Here is a 16060-nt window from a genome sequence, read left to right as displayed (position 1 = left end):
TTGGTGAAAATACACGTCTGAAGAACTTTGTCAGATTGCTTCTCTGGAACTCTGGCTTTTTTGTGACACTTGCTCTATTTTGGATTTGCCCTCTGCTTTGCTGTAGCCTTCACTTCGCTGTCCCAGAGCAGCTGGCAGCAGCTAATTATCAGGTCCAGGTACAGCTGGAGTGCGTAGAGACAAATCCTCTGGCATCACCTAGGATCAAGGTGTTGGTGAAACATTAAACATTAGAGAAATGTAAATCACTAAAAGTGATGTTTTAATGCAGAGAGATGTTCGGCAAAGTGCATCTGGAGAATATGCCTTCATTATTAAATAGGACCTTTCTGTTCCAACACTGAGAAACAAGTAGAACCTGTAAGCAAGGCTGATGCAATGCATCATTGCTGCCTTAGAAAGTACTGAGCAAAGCTGATGGGTTCATCAATGTTTTTTCAAACAGGGTGTCATCAGCCGCCCTGACAGGCAGCCCTTGATTAGTCAGCAGCATCAACACAGTATACCAAACAGCCCAACTACACTGTAAACCCGGATAAGTAGAATGTACTTAAAAAAATCAAGGTAACTCGTTGCCTTAAAAAATTTAAGTAATGTGGTATTAGTTGTATGAGTGAAGTAAACTATGTTAAATGTACTTGAGCCCCTAATGGATTGGAATAGAATATTTAAGTTGTATTTACTGGTAATCAAGTTGTAGTAACTGACGATATGTAGTTGGAGCAACAGCTTAACACCTGTCAATTAAACTTAGCTTGTTAAGTAGGCATTACTGCATTTTAGTTCAATTAAATTGTGTATTCAAATTTACCAAACTTATATTTTTTAGTTCACAAAACTCAAAACGTGTTAAATTAATAGAGCTGTACAAAATACATTCCACTTCAACGTTTTATTGTTTTCATTGAACATTTTATTTGTATCAACAAATGAAAAATCAAAGCCCAAAAGATTTTACATGAGCATATTCCTCAGTGATTACAAAGCAAAAAGCTCACTCATCTCCAATCGTTATAAAATTGTGCTGTGGCTCTATAAATGTGACTGAGATACAGGCAAGATAAACTGAGGCCCTGCTAAACTCTGGCATCTTAAAAATTAGAAATAAATTTGTCTAAGAAGAAACCAAAAAGGGGTTGAGACTGAAAAAATAAAGAACAGGAGGGTAAAGGACAACAAAGAGCAGGTACCAGCCATACTCTTCCTTTCAACCTTAACACCTTCTCAAACCCCACTTTCCATTTTGGCATTTGTGAACTTAACCGAAATATTTTTCAAGATAGCACAACTGATACAGAGAAAGGATGACAAGTTAAACTAGCAGAAGATGGTCATCTAGAACCCACTCTCTCCTCTCACCCTCTCTGTCCCTTCTCATGACCCGTTTGCTTTCTCTATCCCCATATCTTTTTTTGTCTTTCACTTTATCCCCCCCCCCACCTCTCCTCATTTCTATACATTCTCTATTTTAAAACTTGAAATTAACCAATGACCACATTTGTAATTTATTTTTTCTTCTTTTAAGGAAAATTTAACGTAAATTATTTAACTGCAAATTAATCAAAACATAAAACAACATTTAACAAGTTGGGGAGAGGAGATCTTGGATCTTACATGGCAAGCTGATTTTTAAGTGTTTGAAGTATAGGCTTCAGATCTGTCTTACCCAAGTTAAGAAGTACCTGCTGAAAAAAATCAAAGGTGTTCTTCATGTACTTTGGGTAGCTGAGATGGAGTGCATAGGTAAGTCCAAAGACTGTGTACATGGCCTGCGGAAGGCTCTCAACTTCCATCACTACATTTCCCTCCAGGATGATTCCCACTGAGGATACATTATGGAGAATGGACTGCTTGTGTGGAGTTATATTTTCTTGTTCATTGCAGAGGACCCCCACAGGAACATTGTTGTGCAAACTTTCTTCATCATTGTCCTGAAAGAAATAACAGTACATGACTTTGTTAACATCTTGCAGTCAACAGCCTTTACAGTTATGCAGCCCACATGTCTGACCTGTCAAGTGTTCACCCCCTGCCTAGTTCAGAAATTAGTGCAAAAGGAGTTAAAAAATTATAAGAGGCACATGATACAGTTTTGGATGGTGCCTTTTTATGTATGCATACAAATCACATCAACATAAATTAAAAAGAACCAGTGAAACAATCATTTCCTTGAACAATATACCTAAGAGAGGGAAAGCTGGAGATGCAGAGAGGACAGGTTATGGTATTATTCTGGCCTGTTGTGTTTGCCTTTGTTAACATTCCACTCTGTTTCCTGCACCAATTGATAATTTTCCCCACCAGGGACGACCCTGATCATTCCCAATCAGTTCTCATACCCACCTAGAAGCTCAATGGCAGACTAAAGCTGGCTTCACACATACCACTTTACGTGTCACTTTGTCATCCATCGCAGAAACTTGCCATGCAGTAGTTCCCACTTGATGTGTGCAGGATGTCCTGCACATTGACTCTTAGTTTTCAATTTAATGTAACCACTTTTCTCTTGAATCCCTGTTTAGCTAATTTGGTAGTTAGAAACTAAAAAATTTTGCTCCACCATCCATCGTAAACAGACTCAATACCAGTATCTGATGGAGGAGCTGGCTGTCATGCTGCAGTGCAACAGTGTCGGTAGGAATTACCACAATAACTAGAAAGGCTTCTATTTGTGATGGAATGGAGGGTACACTGCAAAAAAAATCCAGAAATAAGTACAAAATTCTTAAATTAAGTATATTTACCCTTAATTTGAGCAGGTAAATAAGATGATCTGCCAATGGAATGAGTATTTTTACTCTTAAAATAAGATAGTTAGATAATATTTACTTGAAATAAGACGATAAAATAGTTTTTTCTTATTTTAAAAGGAAATTGTCTTGTTCCATTGGCAAAGTGTCTTACTTACCTCCTCAATTCAAGGAAAAACGCACTTATTTTAAGAAAAAATTACTTATTGAGATTTCTATTTTTTGCAGTGTACACGGATGAAGTAGTCTGTGTAAATGAGGGATAACAGCGCGATAATTTTGAAAGCATTTTTGTGAGTAGATAACCAGGTCAGGTTAAACCCAGGACAAACCAAATTTTAGGATTCACATTCCCTTCTTGACTGGGGCCCTTTTTCTGAATTACATTCAGTGCAGCCACTAACCTCCCTCCCCAGAGATCCTTGTCCCTGATGCTTGGGTGTGATGCTGTCTTGTTGATATATGTGCAATAAATCCTGAAAATTTTCTGTGTCTTGCTGGAATTTCAGGTACTCTGAGCCTCTGAGTATTACAGGTTAAAAATGGGGTATTTAGAAAAAGTCGGGGGTGCGAGGGGAAAAGAGTGGTAGTAAATGGGATAAGCTAGAGAAAGAGGAAAGAATGAAGCAAAACATATCAAAGATTCTTACTGAGCAGGTCTTGAAGAAGGTTAAAGGATCATCACCGAGAATGATAGGAAGCCCCCTGAGGACAAGGCATCGGACTTCTGTGACATTCAAAGTCTGTTAGATTGAGGGAGCAGGGAAGACATCACAAAATTAAAACAATGGTTTAGATGCTTCCCTGAAAACAATGAGCAGACAACCATCTCCTGTCTCTAGCACTACTTTATTAAGGTCATGGGGATTGTAAGACAAAAACATTTAGCTGTAAATTAACAAACCTTTGTTTGTTGCATCAGGTCAGCCAACGCCTGTCCTGTGAGACCCCTCTTTGACTTAAAGATTTCCATGAGCCTGGGACTATGATGATCAAGTGCCTCATAGAATTCCTGTCTCAGGCTCTTACCAACCACTCTGCTGAACTCCAGACATACCTGAAACAGAAAAAAAGTATCACAAGTACAAGTATCATAATGTGATATTTTTATAAAATACCCAATTTTAGAATTTAATTAATGTTTGCAAAAATTTCCATGCAGAGACTGTTGATCATTGCTTAAACCACAAACATGAACATGTCACTGTAGTTAATCCATATATATGAAATCAATTCCAAATTTTTGATACTTTTTTGTTAAAACAGAGTAGACATAAATGAAAACTATGCAATTTAATAGTCACAAATTATTTTTAAATATCATCAGAGGGGCCCTGTAGAGACAGTATGTGAGACAAATCTATAGACCTACCTGTTGTTCAGTAAACAGAGCAGGCCAGCGTTGACGTATCTCAGCGATGGCAGGTTTTTCCATCACAACTTCACTCCTTCGAAGAGCAAACGTCAGATCCATCTTCTGCTTGATGAGGGCTCCATTAGGGGTTTTCTTTTTCATTTCATTCTCCATTATTTGTCGAGCATCTTCAAGGCTGGAGTCATCCTGTCCATCTGGATAATCTGGTAAGTAATTGATTTCTCCTCTCTTTGGCTTCTTAATTCTCTTGTTAGGTGGGTCACCGCCAGGAGAGTGCTTACCATGTTTACCACCATTCACTGTGACATCACAGTGACCCAGCCTTCGCATTTTTGTTCTGTAATTTCCCATCTTGAATTTCAAGCTGTTTTTCCAGCCACTCCACCCAGATGCAGATCCTTGTTCTTTGAGGCATGGGTGTACTCGCACCAGTGCCGTGGCAACAGCTTCGAATTCTGAATTTGTTGGGTATGCTTTTAAGGCATAAATGGTCTCAGCAAGCCTCTCGAGAATGTCATGTTTGAGCTCCTTTGAAGGAATGAGGTGTGTTCCATCCCTGAAATGAAGGAGATTTGCTTGACGCAGTCTGTATTCCACATCAACAGAAAACTTTGGTATATACATATCAAATTCCTCTGGCCACTGCTGGCGTCTTTCCTGAGAGGAGTTGGAGAGGATATCTGTGTCTGCCTGGCTGGGTGTGTCACTTAGTTCTTCAGTTGATGCTGACTGTGGGACATGCACCTCCTCAAGAGAAAGCATTGGAATAATTTTTAGTGTAGGTCGCTCTGGGAGTTCTGATATTTTTGTTAGATTGCAAAGTTCGTTGTCAAAGTTGGGATCTTTAAACTGTAAGGTGAAGTTGTAGTTTACTTGAAGAGCATCTTTAAGGGAATCAATCAAAAGGTCAACAGTATCAGGCTTTGTCGTCAGTTCCACTTTTCGTATGTCGGCTTCAGTGATGATCACTCTTACGAGCATTTTCTGTTGCACTGCCATCTGGTGATAAAGAGAGATTTTGTCAGCACAGAATAAAACGTTTAAGAGTTACCATTAGTTTCCCACCTAGTCTGTACGCTGACAGGGGAAAAACATCGTTGAGCTCTGACAATGGAACCACACACAGGGGCGTGGTTATATCACAGTAGCACACCTCATATGATCTAAGGTGCTCATGGTACCATGCACTCATTACTCTGCAGACAAACAATATTTCTGTATGAACTGCAACTATCTTTGTGATCTGCTTAAATTCAGGGAGACCTGAGCAAGTTCCAGCAGAAACTACCATATCTGGCTTGTATGTAACTCCATCCACACAAATGGATGACGCTACAAAAACTGTTGCTGACTCATGGATTTTCTGACTTAGTATCCTTTTGACATTCTCAGGGAAATATGAGACAGAGACAGTAGAGACCTTTTCCATTTCAACTGAAGGTTTGAAAAATGAACTTAAGTCCAAGTGATAGCTGACTGCTTTCTGATGTTTTACAGCAAGTGTAAGGGCTACATTCTTGTAGTTCTGAGCATCACGGAAAACTTTTTTGAAAAATTTGTGCTTTCCCTCAAAGCGCATTGTCCACACATCAGACAGTGGACCAAATGCCTTAATAAGTGAAGGATAGTGTTCAATGTAGTGGTGTTTTGGTCGTAATCTAAACTCTGGGAAAGTAGACTGCAGTAGTTCTCTGTGTTCTGCTAACTTGCACTCCAGGAAGTAGACCGTCTCTTCAGTGAACTTGGGAGCAACTACTAACTCTACAATATCTTTGACAAGCATTAGAACTTCCCATGCTTTTTCCCCTGGAGGAATACACTCACCAAGAAAAAATGGTAAAAGTCTTATTAGGCACCAGTTCTCATGTGCATTTCCTCCGATTGTGTGTTTTGTGGCAAAGCCCTTTGTAATAGGCTGTGGCCTATCAGTTTTGTCAGTAAATGTGTATGGAAAAGACCTGATAGCCTGATTCAGTGTTTCTAAACTAAAATATCCCTTGGAAATCAGATCTGAAAGACACAAAGACAACTCCATAGGGACTATGCCCTCCAGAAGATCATGCATGAGGTCAGGAGGGTAACCTTTAACAACATGAAAGTGCTCCAATTTTGCAGTAAATGGGCACTCTTTTTTCACACCATATGTTCTACCGAGTTCTGGGTCTTTCAAAACTTCCTGCACTTGTCTGTCATGATTGTCTTTATTTCTGAGCTCAAAGGCACCAGGGCACACCATTTGTTCTTGAGTTTCACTTCTACTTGCAATGCAGAATCGGCAGAACTTGTCAACAGAGAAGCTCTCATAGAATCCTGCCACAGCATGAGCACTCAGGTTGTCGGCAGCTACATACAAAACAGTTCCTTTCACACTTGCGCCCAATGCCTCGATATAAACACCATCCTTTTCTAATGACATAAGATCATGTATAAGGGGGTCAAGCACTTTAGCATAACCACATTCTTTTACAGTACTTGTGTTGCATATGAGAGCAAGTTGAATAGAGTTGAGTGATGCTCTATATTTTGCTGGGATATTGGCAATTACCCAGTAGACAGCACACATCTTATGCTTCTTCTTTGATGTTCCTAATGGATTGGCAACTTCAAAGTCATCAATATACAGACCAATGGCTATTGTGAACTCATCAATAGTAAGGAGGCAATTTTCTCTGAAGTATGCACCATCTACATAGGACTTGTATTCATTTGCAACATGTATTTCTTCAGACATTGCTTTATCTAACACATCTGGCCTGCTCAGCAACTTCTGCAGCATTTGCTGTATGGGAACATATACAACCGATTTGTTATCTTTATCAATTATATACTCTACAGGCATTACCAGTGGAAATTCTTTAGACACATATGATGCTCTTTTTTTAGTGGTTGCCAAAGAACCTTCTTTGCTGCAAAATATTGTCATAATGTTGGTTTCAGAAACAGCAGTGATCACCTGTTTCACAACTGACTCATCCATCTCTGAATCATACTTCATGAGAATCATCTTCACCTTATGATGCAAAAGTGGCTCTGACAAATAGTGTATATCACAAAGCTGTTTGATTATCTCTTGTACAGAGCGCTCAGGTACATGGAGGATAGTTTGCATCTTCAAAAAAAGTGCAGCTAGGTTGTGCTCTAGCTGATTTTTTAAATCCTGAAAATCTATCTCACACGTTTCTTCACTTGCAACATCTACTTCCCCCATGTCTTCAGTTTGCATTTGCTCATTTGCAAGGTTGCACTCTCTGTTTTCATCAGTTATCTCAACATCAACTATTTCTTTCTTAAACATCTTCCAGTTGTCTTCTCTATGTGTTTTACTTTTATGTGCATTAAAAGTTGAATACACACTGCTCTCAAATAAACAGCCTGCATATGGACACTGAACCTTTTGGTTAACTTTCAAATGTCTGCATCGGAGGTGGCTGAAAAATTCCGATTCAGAACAACACTCAATGAACTCACACAACTGACAACAGAATTTTACAGCTTCATTTTGTTCTCGTTGTCCCTCATTAGTATTAGAGTGAACACGTGATATGTGTGCTTTAAGGCTGTTTATGGACTTGAATGTGCATAGACAGTCGTGGTGCAAACAAGGGAATGGTACTGTCCTTGTGTAGCTTCCATGTTTTAGCCGATAGTGTTTAAGTAGCTGCGCTCTTTTCTAGGGATGGGGATCGAAACCCGGTTCTATCAAGGACCCGGTTCCAGTTTTTTCAAAACCCGAAAATCAATAACGTTTGGGCTTATCGATACCACTATCGAGTCTGGTCTTTTTTTTTTTTTTCCCGGAGGTCCTGTAACATAATTGTGTGTCCCTCGAGTCGCGTCACAGCATTTAAATCTAATCAATCCAATCACTGCAGCATGTCTACCAATGTTTTGGAATGAAATTGTAAGCAAACAGATATTAAAAGTAAAACAAGTGAAGTCTGGCAGTTAACTTTGCTCGCAACTCGAGAATGGCTGAACGGAAAAGACTCCTCCTCCTCCTGCTGCTGCCCCGCCGCACCACAGTCGGGCCCGTCTTCATCATCCACTCAGAGAACCACTGGTTAGCGCGCACACAGACTTTGTAGCTTGTCTGGTCACTTAAAAATGGTAATTGTGAAATCCGTGTTGTAATCGGCAGCATACAAGCTAGTTAGCTTAAAAAGTAAATAAAGTTTCAGACGTGCTGCGTGATGATGTGTTCAGGTTGGCTCAGTAAAACGACAATTAGGTTATCATGATGCGTTCAAGTGTAACGTAAAGAAAAGGGAAATTGAGTTTTTGGCGAGAAACATGAGTAATACAGTTGTATATTGCTGTAATTATTTTACAATATATAATTAAACTACTGATGCCAACATTTATTAAAAATTACATTTAATTTAAAATAAAATTATTTATTTGATAAATATTTTCCTAATCTCTAAAAACCTGATGAAAAGTGACAGACATGTTAATTTTTCTGCAAAAAAATACCTGTTAATTTATGGGCTGATATTTTATTTCCTTTTTTTCTGACACAGCATATTATTCATTTAATTTATATACATTATGACATTTTATTTTTCATTTGGTGCTGCTGATATATTCTAGTTAGTTTTATGTCATTTAGAAGTGGCCTATTACATTAGCCATGTTTACTGAAGGCTAGAAACTTTTTTGTTATGCTCACTTGTTAAGCAATAAAAGCAATACCAGTTCTGTTAAAAACATATTGTCGCATCGTCTTTCCACCAAATAACAGAAAAGTATCGATAGTGGTATCGATAAAGACTCGGATCGATAAGGAGTATCGATAAAGGTATCGATATCAATAAATATTAACGATCCCCATCCCTACTCTTTTCCCAGTAATAAAACCACAATATTTACACTTCCACTCCATCGTTGTATGGTTAAACTTCTGTGGAGTAAGGAAAATTACAGTTAATAGTGTAAAGCAGCGGTCCCCAACCATCGGGCCGCGGACCAGTACCGGTACCGGGCCGCACAGAAAAAAAAAAAATAAAATATATATATATATATATATATATAATTTATCGACGATCAGAGTCTGAGTGATGTTTTATTTTGAAAATATAAAAAAATTGTGGTATTCTCTCCCAATTACATCAGTCGGTGCATCTGTGCCTCTTGACACAGGTTAATCGGTCTCCACCAGGTGACGTCAATTGTTTACCTCGGGCGCGGTGCATCGTGGGAAAACCACCATATTAGGTGGAAAGTCGAGATAACCCTCACACGGCTGTTCTTTCGGCACAATTATTTACCAGAAATGACATGATCGTGTTGTGTGAGAGGCTGCCAATCCCGGTGTCGTGCCAAGGTAGTCATCCCTGCGAAAATTTGTATCCCCTCGTCGGGAGCGCGCACGGAGTAGGAAGAACAACCCGAGTTAACTCCGCCTCAATTCCAACGTGCAGAACTCAAAATTTTAAAGGTTTTAAGTGTATGAAAGTTGAGCTTTACTGTTTTATTCTTTACTTCACGTGTTATAGCAGAATATCGCCCGTGATATTGATCTAAAACTAATAATAAAACACAAACGTTTGCGTGAAAGCTGGTCGCTGACAGCAGTGTCTACTCCTCCCTCTGAAAGCAAACTGATCCTTGTTCTTTTCTATACGTGCCTTAAAAAAATCTCTCATTGTTTCAGTGTCCAAATGTTCTCATCCCATTGAAAACTGTTGTAAACCATATACTTGTAATAAAAATGAAATAGAAAATGGAGTGCACGTTTAATCATTAAAGACTATATGCAGTAGGAAAATAATTTTTTTCTGGTTGAAATTTAGTACTTAAATCTATATATGTGTTTATAGTAACGTACAATTTATCTATGTTGTACTATCCTTAATAAACAGTTTGTCTTCTAACATCAGCCGTTTTATTTCATCCCATTTTGCCAGAACTGGCAATATGGGATGAAATAAAACCTGCTGTAATCTGTTCCCCCTGTCTAAATCAGACAAAAAAGGCCCCAGCTTTTTCATTTTTGGCTTATAAGCATCTTTTATGATGACAACTAACTCCTGAAACTTTGGATGTGATTGACCTTTATTTCTTAAAGTTATAAGGGGGGAACAAATTATAGCAGGCCACCTGCTGTAATCTGTTCCCCCTGTCTAAATCAGGCAAAAAAGGTCTCAGCTTTTTCATTTTTGGCTTATAAACATTTTTTATGATGCCAAAAATGAAAAAGCTGGGACCTTTTTTGCCTGATTTAGAGAGAGAAATTATAGCAGGTGGCCTGCGATGCGATCAAGTAAAAAACGGTATGCCCCCGCCGCTATATTTCAGACAATATATTGTCTGAAATATAGCGGTCCGTGGTGCAAAACAGGTTGAGGACCGCTGGTGTAAAGCTTCTTAAAGTCACTGAAAAATATTTCTAACCAAGCAAGATAGCTAACAAGCTAACATTAGCTAAGTAGCCTTTACTAAGTAGCAAAACAAGAGATTAAACTTACCGTTTTGTGGCTGAACTCACTTCAGTCACCGAGTGCTTTAAATCTCTGTGGAATGAGTTCCTTGTTATAAGTTGTTGAAGATAAGTTGTCGTCTGTTTCGTCTCAAAATGCTTCGGAGCTCCTCAGTGCCAGCTTTTCTATTTCACTCGCTCAAAACTGGTCTAAACCGGATTTTTCGCGGGCAGGTGGATGACGTGAGAGGCAAACTAATGATATTGAGTTGTCTGAGCTCAAATACATAATTACAATAAGCTAGATCATTGGAAAGTGGCGTTTACTGAGAAAAAATAGTTAATATAAATAATTTTGTGATACTAACTTAGTTTGTTTAAGTCCAAACCATTGATTGTACTTAAAAATATAATTACACTGAAAAAGGACATAAAAAAGTTCAGCTTAATTGAAATAAACAAGTAATGTCAGTAAATTAGACCTCTCTAAGTACTATTAACTCAGTCTCTTTGAGTACAAACAAAATCTGGGTTTACAGTGTACAGTACAATGAGGAGCGCATCCTACCAACGCGCACCAGGGTGCGTTATGCAAACGACAAGCCCTGGTTCACACCTAAGCTCGGCCAGATTCGACGAGAGAAGGAGGCAGCACGCAAGAGCGGGGACAGAGACAGCTACAAAGAGGTGAAATACAGGTTTAGCAGGGAGATGAGGAAGGCTAAATCTGTGTATGCAAATCGCCTCCAGCAGCAGTTCTCTGCCAACGACTCTGCCACAGTGTGGCATTACCAACTACAAGCCCAAAGCCCCCCGAGCTCTGAATGACCGGGCACTGTGTGAAAGACTGAATACACACTACTGCCGTTTCGACTGTCCCAGAGCCGTTAGCACCTCTCTGGTCTCTCCAGCCACCCCCTCCTCCCCCAACACAACTGAGGCCACTCCATCAAAGGCCCCCTCAATCCACCCCTTGTCCCCCCCTGCCCTCTGCATCCTGGAGCAGGACGTGCACAGACAGTTTCTGAAGCTGAACACCCGTAAAGCTGCTGGCCCTGACGGCGTTTCTCCCTCCACCCTGAAACACTGTACCAGCGAACTGTCTCCTGTCTTCACGGACATTTTTAACATCTCCTTGGAGTCATGCCATGTGCCGGGCTGCTTCAAATCCTCCACCATTGTTCCTGTCCCGAAGAAACCAAGGATCACAGGACTAAATGACTACAGGCCGGTGGCGCTGACGTCTGTGGTCATGAAGTCCTTTGAGCGATTGGTTCTGCAACACCTAAAATCCATCACCGCCCCCCTCCTGGACCCGCTGCAGTTCGCCTACAGAGCCAACAGGTCCGTAGACGACGCAGTCAACCTGGCCCTCCACTTCATCCTGCAGCATCTGGACTCCCCAGGAACCTACGCCAGGATCCTGTTCGTGGACTTCAGCTCTGCCTTCAACTCCATCCTCCCGGGTCTGCTCCAGGACAAGCTGTACCAGCTCAACGTGCCCAGCTCCCTCTGCAGGTGGATTACTGACTTCCTGACGGACTGGAGACAGCACGTGAGGCTGGGAACAACTGTCTCTGACACACGGACCATCAACATCGGATCCCCCCAGGGCTGTGTCCTTTCCCCCTGGCTTTTCTCCCTGTACACCAACTGCTGCACCTCTAGCCATCAGTCCGTGAAACTGATCAAGTTTGCGGACGACACCACCCTCATCGGGCTCATCTCCGACGGTGATGAGTCTGCCTACAGGAGGGAGGTGGACCGGCTGGTGTCCTGGTGCAGCAGCAACAACCTGGATCTGAACACCCAAAAGACAGTGGAGATGATTGTGGACTTTAGAAAGGTCACAGCCCCACCGTCCCCCCTTGCCCTCACAGACAGCCCCACCCCCATCTCCAACGTGGAGTCCTTCCGCTTCCTGGGCACCACCATCACCCAGGACCTCAAGTGGGAGCCGACCATCAGCTCCCTCGTCAAGAAGGCCCAGCAGAGGATGTTCTTTCTGCGGCAGCTGAGGAAACTTAAGCTGCCAACCCGGATGTTGGTGCAGTTTTACACCTCCATCATTGAGTCCATCCTCACATCCTCCATCACCGTGTGGTACACTGGCGCCACCGCCAGGGACAGATACCAACTGCAGCGCATTGTGCGCTCCGCTGAGAAGGTGATCGGCTGTAAGCTGCCATCACTCCAGGACCTGTATGTCTCCAGGACCAGGAGACGTGCAGGTCGCATCACAGCCGACCCTTCTCACCCTGGACACAGACTGTTTGAACCTCTCCCCTCAGGGAGGAGGCTACGGTCCATACGGACCAGAACCTCCCGCCATAAAAACAGCTTCTTCCCCTCTGCCATAAGACTCATGAACACTATATGTCAGACTCCATAACCTGCCCATGCCATTCACACTGCTGTATTGCACACTGCTCTATTTGCACTATCTTGTACATTTTACTTTTTATATTTATCCATATTTTTATCTTAAGTGTATATATTAGTATATTTTTTGCATGCCTTATACCCTAGTGTTTTTAGAGATTTTTATAATTTTATTTACTATTTCATATATGTTTCATGTTGCACGACTGTACCACAGAAATTTCCTAGTTGTGAACCTCTTCACTAACAATGGCAATAAACCCGATTCTGATTCTGATTCTGATTCTGATTCTGAAGAATCCATTATGGGCCTAGATGTAGAAAAAAAAAACTTCAAGAAGTCTGAAAAAGATGTTCCGATGTAAAAGAAAAATTAAAAGTATTTAGGGAACATTTAAATTAAATAAAGCTCATTCAGCCCCTCTCAATTCTCTGGAGATTTTCAGTCTTTGGTAGCGGTAAACCTTCATCAAAGACAATACTTTTAATTTGAAAATGTTTTTTTTATTTTCATGGAGAGAAAAAAGCATTTTAAACACAAAGTGCTCGGTCTTTTTCAGACTTTGGGATAAGTCTTAACTCTTCTTTGATGCTTTTTACAAACAACTTTGTTTATTGTATATGCATGATTAAAATGGGGATAAAGATTTTTGATTTACCTGAGTTTTGGGTCCTTCCATCAGTACTCGTATTATTCCAGTAAAAATAGATCCAGAAATCTGATTCACAGTAACTTACATTTTTAATGCACTTACACCTTTTTAAAGCAGCACACACATTTATATTTCTTCAACAAAATAATTCAAATATTTCTAACACCAGTCATTGGCCTGGTCAATATATATTAAGGGACATCTTGAAAGTTGTTGAGGCATGAAACTGGAATTACTTATTTTTAATAACCCTCAATCCTCCAGCCTTCCATGGCATTGTTTCTCTTTTTCACAGCCAAGCACAGTGTTTGATGTACTGGAGGTTTTAGTTTTTTTTACACATCAAGCGAAACCTTCCAAGCGTGGGTGTTTGCTGGAGGCGGAGTAATCCTCCTTGGTTTCAGAATCCAAACAGACCCAACATGAAAGGAAAGCTCAATTATCCAGCCTTTTTCCAGATCAATCGGACGCCACCACCAATAAATATTGAAATTCTGACTCAGGCATCACGTGGGTTTTTATCTTTGTTTCTAAGAAACTGGAAAAGAGCAAAACAAAAAAAAAGAATCTGTTACAGACATCAATATGTCATCCAGACTTGATTTGAGAGCTGTGTTTGAGTCATTATACTCCTGATGTTTGGCTGGATGCTAAATGCGGCGGGCCTGCCTAGGACACACAATGTCTACTTTCTACTTTCTGGATACTTTATCGCACATAGTTGTGTGATAAAGTTTAGTCACACACCCTGCAGTCAGCTTAAAATGTATCTCAATAACTGAAACATAAACATTAGCAAAAGCATCTTCTGCTCACTGATTCTTGTGAGTTAACAGAGAGCTTAAAGCTAATGTATTGTATAAATTGTTATTTTATCCTGCTATTTTGTGGTGCATTTGCTTGTCTTAATCAATGTTTGATTAGTTTCCATTCTAAATACAGATTTTGAAGAGACATAAGAACTTGGAAATGCTAATTTTCTCCAGAAAATTAACAAAAGTACGTTTCTGCGACCGAAAGGTTAATAACTCTGAGAAAAACAATCCTTTGCATCTCAAAGTGAAATGAACCACTGTGCAATTGTAATAGTTACAAACTGTGGAGTTGAGGAGGAAGCTGAGACTCTTGCAAGAGAATGTTAAAATTTATTTAACACCCTGTCAGGTTTATTCAATAATGATTGTAAAGTTAATGTATGTGCATATGGAACTTTAAAGAAATGAGATGCTTAACTTACAGGTGCTGGTCATAAAATTAGAATATCATGAAAAAGTAGATTGATTTCAGTAATTCCATTTAAAAAGTGAAACTTGTATATTATATTCATACATTACATACAAACTCATATATTTCAGATGTTTATTTTGTTTAATTTTGATGATTACAAATGACAACAAATGAAAATCTCAAATTCATCATATCAGAAAATTAGAATATTGTGAAAAGGTTCAAAATTGATGGCCCCTGGTGCCACACTCTAATCAGCTAATTAACTCAAACCACCTGCAAAAGCCTTTAAATGGTCTTTCAGTCTAGTTCTATAGGCTACACAATCATGGGGAAGACTGCTGACTTGACAGTTGTCCAAAAGACGACCATCGACACCTTGCACAAGGAGGGCAAGACACAAAAGGTCATCGCTAAAGAGGCTGGTTGTTCACAGAGCTCAGTGTCCAAGCACATTAATAGAGAGGCGAAGGGAAGGAAAAGATGTGGTCGAAAAAAGTGTACAAGCAAGAGAGATAACCGCACCCTGGAGAGGATTGTGAAACAAAACCCATTCAAAAATGTGGGGGAGATTCACAAAGAGTGGACTGCAGCTGGAGTGAGTGCTTCAAGAACCACCACACACAGACGTATGAAAGACATGGGTTTCTGCTGTCGCATTCCTTGTGTCAAGCCACTCTTGAACCACAGACAGCGTCAGAAGCGTCTTGCCTGGGCTAAAGAGAAACAGGACTGGACTGCTGGTGAGTGGTCCAAAGTCATGTTCTCTGATGAAAGTAAATTTTGCATTTCCTTTGGAAATCAAGGTCCCAGAGTCTGGAGGAAAAGAAGAGAGGCACTTCATCCACGTTGCTTGAAGTCCAGTGTAAAGTTTCCACAGTCAGTGATGGTTTGGGGTGCCATGTCATCTGCTGGTGTTGGTCCATTGTGTTTTCTGAGGTCCAGGGTCAACGCAGCCACATACCAGGAAGTTTTAGAGCACTTCATGCTTCCTGCAGCTGACCAACTTTTTGGAGATGCAGATTTCATTTTCCAACAGGACTTGGCACCTGCACACAGTGCCAAAGCTACCAGTACCTGGTTGAAGGACCATGGTATCCCTGTTCTTAATTGGCCAGCAAACTCTCCTGACCTTAACCGCATAGAAAATCTATGGGGTATTGTGAAGAAGAAGATGCAATACACCAGACCCAACAATTCAGAAGAGCTAAAAGCCACTATTAGAGCAACCTGGGCTATCATAACACCTGAGCAG

General features: G+C 40.4%; 1 protein-coding gene across 2 annotated transcripts; it reads right to left on the bottom strand.

Annotated features, from left to right (window-relative positions):
* Window positions 1-900: 900 nt before the first annotated feature.
* Window positions 901-11005, bottom strand: LOC119788076. Of its 2 annotated transcripts, XM_038292215.1 has the most exons (5): window positions 10593-10768; window positions 4123-5124; window positions 3655-3807; window positions 3401-3493; window positions 901-1931 (listed from the first exon to the last, which is right to left on the bottom strand). In XM_038292215.1, the coding sequence occupies exons 2-5, from the start codon at window positions 5122-5124 to the stop codon at window positions 1611-1613; spliced, it is 1569 nt and encodes a 522-aa protein (XP_038148143.1). In that variant the 5' UTR covers window positions 10593-10768; the 3' UTR covers window positions 901-1610. The 2 variants fall into 2 exon arrangements, with proteins under 2 accessions (XP_038148143.1, XP_038148142.1); XM_038292214.1 differs by lacking the exons at window positions 901-1931; window positions 3401-3493; window positions 3655-3807; window positions 4123-5124 and adding exons at window positions 5131-7796; window positions 8970-9025 and having other exon boundaries at window positions 10593-11005.
* Window positions 11006-16060: the final 5055 nt, after the last annotated feature.

This window comes from Cyprinodon tularosa, unplaced genomic scaffold (genome assembly GCF_016077235.1).
Source record: "Cyprinodon tularosa strain WSP-4 unplaced genomic scaffold, ASM1607723v1 ctg31, whole genome shotgun sequence".
In the NCBI taxonomy this organism is placed as follows: Eukaryota; Metazoa; Chordata; class Actinopteri; order Cyprinodontiformes; family Cyprinodontidae; genus Cyprinodon; species Cyprinodon tularosa.
Note: the sequence above shows the minus strand (reverse complement) of the source record. Positions and strands in the feature narration are given on the sequence as shown.